This window comes from Alligator sinensis, unplaced genomic scaffold (genome assembly GCF_000455745.1).
Source record: "Alligator sinensis unplaced genomic scaffold, ASM45574v1 scaffold215_2, whole genome shotgun sequence".
Taxonomy (NCBI): Eukaryota; Metazoa; Chordata; order Crocodylia; family Alligatoridae; genus Alligator; species Alligator sinensis.
The window spans coordinates 1,212,293-1,218,182 of NW_005842400.1; the positions used below are offsets into that span (position 1 = coordinate 1,212,293).

General features: G+C 46.7%; 1 protein-coding gene across 1 annotated transcript in view; it reads left to right on the forward strand.

The window, feature by feature from the left end:
• Positions 1-1,309, forward strand: part of KCNJ4 (potassium voltage-gated channel subfamily J member 4) — a 3,158-nt gene extending 1,849 nt beyond the window's left edge. Inside the window, 1 exon segment of the mRNA XM_006029874.2 lies at positions 1-1,309. This exon segment is cut by the window's left edge and continues 12 nt beyond it. Within this exon segment, the coding sequence (XP_006029936.2) occupies positions 1-1,231 (1,231 nt within the window). The 3' untranslated portion in view covers positions 1,232-1,309.
• Positions 1,310-5,890: the final 4,581 nt, after the last annotated feature.

The window sequence follows — 5,890 nt, forward strand, 5'->3', positions numbered from 1 at the left end:
CCGCAATCGCTTTGTGAAGAAGAATGGCCAGTGCAACGTCTATTTTGCCAACTTGAGCAACAAGTCCCAGCGCTACATGGCCGACATCTTCACCACATGTGTAGACACACGCTGGCGCTACATGCTTATGATTTTCTCAGCGACCTTCTTGGTTTCCTGGCTATTCTTTGGCTTCCTCTTCTGGTGCATTGCTTTCTTCCATGGGGACCTGGATGCCCCTAGCGCGGGAGGTGGCCCCACCAGTCTAAAGCCGTGCATCATGCATGTCAATGGCTTCTTAGGAGCCTTCCTTTTCTCAGTGGAGACACAGACCACCATTGGGTACGGCTTTCGCTGTGTGACTGAGGAGTGCCCAATGGCCATCATGGCAGTAGTGATCCAATCCATTGTGGGATGTGTCATCGACTCTTTCATGATTGGCACCATCATGGCCAAGATGGCACGGCCCAAGAAACGAGCCCAGACCCTCCTTTTCAGTCACCATGCTGTTATCTCTGTGCGCGATGGCAAACTGTGCCTCATGTGGCGAGTGGGAAACTTGCGGAGGAGCCACATTGTAGAGGCCCATGTCCGAGCCCAGCTGATCAAGCCCTACATGACAGAGGAAGGTGAGTACCTACCACTGGACCAGCGGGACCTCAACGTGGGTTATGATGTAGGCCTTGACCGCATATTCTTGGTGTCCCCCATTATCATCGTCCATGAGATTGATGAGGAGAGCCCACTCTATGGAATTGGGAAGGAGGAGCTGGAGTCAGAGGACTTTGAGATTGTTGTCATCCTGGAGGGGATGGTGGAGGCCACAGCCATGACCACCCAGGCTCGCAGCTCCTACCTGGCCAGTGAGATCCTCTGGGGCCATCGTTTTGAGCCTGTGGTTTTTGAGGAGAAAAACCACTATAAGGTGGACTATTCACGCTTCCACAAGACCTATGAGGTAGCCGGTACCCCTTGCTGCTCAGCCCGGGAGCTGCAGGAGAGCAAGATCACCATCTTACCTTCTCCCCCACCTCCTAGTGCCTTCTGCTATGAGAATGAGTTGGCCCTTGTCAGCCAAGAGGAAGACGAGGATGATGATGAGGTGGAAGTGGGGGCAGGGTTAGGAGGAAGCACCAAGGAGGATGGAGGAGTCATCCAGATGATGGAATTTGGTAGCCATTTGGATCTGGAACGGCTACAGGTTACCATTCCCTTAGACGCCATCTCATACCGCAGAGAGTCGGCCATCTAACTCCTTCTGCCTTTCCATCCCACATCTTTCACCCACCATCTCCTTCTCTCTTCTGCATCAGTGCTTAGTTGGAAAAGTCCCCAGAAAGCCTCCTTTGACTGCCTCTCAGCCCTTGAGCATATACAGGTACAGAGCTGCTCTGATGTGCTCACCACTCCAGTGGGTACCACCCACCCTGGGACAGGCTTTGTGCAAGAAGGTGGGAAAGCAGTGTGTGTGTTGCAAACCTTTACCTAGAGAGCTATCGTTGAGGGTATGCCCTCCACAAACCCTACCTGTGTGCAGGGCTGGAAACAGGAGAAGACAGACTTGGACCTAAAACATTTGTCTCTGCAGCTGAGGGAGTGACAGACTTTCCGTTCATTTGTGAGCATGGGGAATGCTAATAGGCACCAAAAGGGCCAAGATTGTTGCCAGCGGGAATGTAGGTTATAAATGCCAACCAAATTGTCGTGGACAGAAGAGTTTGAGGCTCACTGAGGGAGGGCAGAAAGGATCCGGGGTGGGGTTTATTTGCATGTTTATTGCTTGTTGCACATGACTTCTTTTGTATATAAAACAAATCAAGAACCAAAATCCATATTCTTCCATTTAAAATGCCAGACCAGGAGACAAGAACCCTGTTACTCTCTCTCACTCTTTCTCTTTCTCTGGTTCTTGGCATCCATCACCCCCAGAGGCAGGCTGAGTCCACGTACCCATTCCATGGTCCTTTTTTTAAAGCTATTCCTGCCTCTCTCCAGAGGCATCTATAGAAAAGACAGAGCCCTGGGTGTGTGCAGGACTGGGGGCAGCCCCCAAAGGACAGACAACCAGCCTGCCAGGGCAGCTGTTCTGCTACAAGTTCCTTCCACCACCTCCATCCTCCCTCCATCATCAGCTGTAAAATTGAATTTGTAACTATTTATTTTTAATAAAGTATAATATCCCAGGGGGAGGTCTGCAAACAAGAGAGAGACCCCAGGGCTGCCGTGGTGTGTAGTGACTGGTTATTATTGCTATCCTCTGGCATTTATATTTCTGAACTGCTCAGACTTTCCAGTCAGGTTCAGGACTATATTATATTATCCTCTGAGAAGACCCATACAAAGATAGCCCCTGCCCCAAAGAGTTTGCAGTGCAAGAAGACAAGTTGCATTTGAAAGGGGTGGGGTGGAGATACAGCCAACCATAAAGTATTGCTCCATGCTGTTTGCTTTAGGAAATGTTGTAAATGAAGTGTCAGCTGTCCCCATCTGGAGGCCAGTCCTGCTCCTCTGAAGGACAACAGGAGTTTTGGCAGTGACTTGAGCAGGAATAAGATTAGAAGAGTGAGTGAACAAACTGTCTTGAGGCCTTGACTACACTACCATGGGAAGGTGCAATCCGGAGTTAGCACCGGTGTTTTCTGTAATCTGTACGTAGGTTAACTAACTTGATGTAAACTCCTAGCAAAGGCAAGGAAGTCAATCATTTTAATAAATTAGTTCTTAATTTGATCACCTACCTCATGTAGAAACTACAAGCTGCCTTGTTTTTACTGGTATTTGACCTCAAATTAGTTAGCCTGAGTTAACTCACTAACTCAGGTTAACTAAACTGACTAGCAGGTTAAGCATGCACTTTTTATTTGTTGTGAAGGCAAGGCTTAAAGGCGGTTTTGCCTTGGAAGTCATTTCACTCCTACCACCCAGTGATTTATTTATGCTGGTGCAGAAATTATTTATTTATTTAAGCCAGGAAAATGCTCCCCTTCGTAATTATGAGGGTCTAAACAGTCACTAAAGTTTCCTAGCCCCTAAGCATGTATGTTCCTCTTCTCACTGTTGAGTCTTGGAGTCATTATACTTCAGTTTAGCTTAGTCTCTGCTCTGGTAAAATTCTCATGGAAGTCACTGAGAGTTTTGCCTGACCAAGGACTCTAAATATCAAGTACCTAACAGATATTCTTAATATGGGGGGGTTACTGCAATTATCTAGTTATAGTTTTTATTAACAGCTGCAAATACATGCCCAAAAGTGTGTGAATAAAATTTGGGGAGAGAGAGAAAGCTTGAGCCAGAGTTGTAATAAGCGAGTGCATTTGCTGCCAGTTAGGGTGAGGTGTAACCAAAAGGGGAGCATGGAGGTTCTTTTCCTCCAGGAAACAGAGGTGGTGGGGATGATCCTCCACAACTGTAGATTAAAAAAAAAATCAGATTGCTCAAAAAGCTGCTTTTGCTTCTGAACAACTGAACTGCATGGGACCACAGCCCCTCCTACATGAGGGAATGATGTCTTACCCCATCTCCTGAAGCACCTGCAACGAAACAGAAGCCAAATCCACATGCCTCATGGCATTATTTTGTGAATACTACAAGAGATGAAGGCCAGAGAGAAGGGAAGGAAGAATGGAAAGTAAAGGAGGGAATAAGAATAGGAGATGCAAAGCAGGAGTAGGAGAAGGAGGAAGTGAATGAGAAGAGAGGGAACAAGGGGTGAGGGAATAAGGAAGAGGAAGGGAGAGAAGTTGGGAGCAGAGGAGGGGAGAAGAAAGGGAAAGCAGGTAAGAAGAGGGTTGGTGAGAGCTGCACCAGAGCAAGAGGAGGAGGAAGAAAGGTGTAAGGGGTTCTTCATCTCCCCCTAACTATGTTGGTACTGAGGCGTCCATATGTCTGATTGGAAAGACACATTAGTACATGTGTGTAGCAGTACACAGATCACTGTGCCCCATGGTTTTTCTCATCGCTGGCTTGACACGCAGTCTCAGTTGTTGATCCATATATATGTCTCTGCCCCTACCTCCCCCCTCTCTCCCATCGTCCCCTCCCAGCTGCTAATTAATGAAGTCTTCATTTTATTTTTTTATCCCTTGAGGGCATAAATGAAGGCCAGTATTGACCTGGTTTTTATTACAGTTTTCAGATGCTGGTGCCTGTCACTGGGGCACTGTACTGGAAACAACAAATGGACCGAGAAGGAAGGACTCTTGTGTGAGGACACAGAAATCTAGGACATGTATTCAGATAGGGGATGTGGGCACAGGGAAGAGAGGCTGTTTAGCAGTGTACACCGGAGAAAAGGTATTAACTGTGCAGACTTAGGCTTTGCTCTGTGACTTCGTGTGTAGACATGTGGGCACACTGAAGATTCTGCATACACAGAAATAAGGAAGTATGCAAGGAGCTGCACATGCAAATGTGGTGCTAGGCACATACCCCTAGATGTGAACAAAGCTCTGTAATCTGAATGCACAGGTATGGAGATGCCACCAGGTTGGTTTGCACATTTGCACCAGGCTATACCTGTATACATATACAGAGCTAGGATAGAGGCACAGGAGCATGTACAAATATACAGTTAGGAAAATGTCACTATGCTCCTATACAGGTGTACCTATAAAATGCAATGCAAATGCACAATGCAGTGCAAATGGAAAGACAGAGAGGCAGATGTGTGCAGAGGGCTACACTGGGGCAAACAGCAACACACAACTCGCTACACCAGCATTGCCGACCCCTAGCACTTCAAAATGATGACTCAGGCCTGAAGAAATAGAGAGATGAGGTTCAAATTATGAGATTTAGAAAGAAAAAAAATCATTTGGGGGTTTGTTTTATTTCTTTTCTCCCTTTGGAGCCTTGTTGCTGTACTCTGGTCACATTTTCAGTTTCTCTTGGCAATCCCAAGAGCTAGAGATGTCCTATGGAGCACTCTTCCTACAGAGGTCACAGGGACATGAGCTCTGAACCCCCATGTCTCACTGCTGCAAGACAGCCCTAGCTCTGGGATTCTAAAGTCCATAAAAATGAGTTCACAGGAACTTCATGGCCTGATAAATAGACAGAGCTCCCATGGTCTGGCCTGTGATGGGGCCAAGGAAACTGAGTCATCCTTTTCCTTATGAGGAAACTCTTGGACCAGTTCACAAAACCTTTGGGCAGGGTGACTATGAATCTCTGAAAGCCAAGAGTGTTTGGACCTTGTTCTGGTCACACAATGTTGGCAGCCCTCATAATTAGTTGTTTTTCTGGAAGCCTCACTTTCTGGTGGCATGTAAAGGACCTCAGCTGTTTTGGCCAGGAATAAGAAAGGCATGCTCCCTGTGCTAGCGGGAGCCCCTACTGTGGATGGAGGTATACTGGCAAAGCTGTGTTTCTACTGGAATAGCTTGCCTTGCTTGTGGTTTTAGTGTGCCAGCACTGCTGTGCCCATGTAGCTATGTCCACAGGAATGCTTTGCAAGTACAGTGCACCAGTGTCCTGGTGAAATGCTCCTATTGACAGAGCACACAGTCCCTTCTCAAATACAGAAACAACATGACAAAGATACATGCTACACACTCAAAGCACACATATATCCACCACAGACATACACACCACAGATTCACATCACACCCATTCGCGCTATAAACATACTCAGTGCCTCACAAAGAGTTTTGTCTGAGGTGTGGTACCTGGGATATTCAGAGCAGACTACACACAGCCTCATCACAGCGTTACCCAAGGAAGATTGATCTAGGGATCTGCTAGGACACAATATCCAAATCACTCCCTCCTATAGCTCATCAACATTTTTTTCAATTTACCAAAAACCTGCTAAACAACATGCTTTGAGGGAAATTGTGACCCAAAATATTTCCCAAGGAAATCAGAAGCTGCAAAGATTTCTGCAAAATGAGAACAATTTTTTTTTAATGCT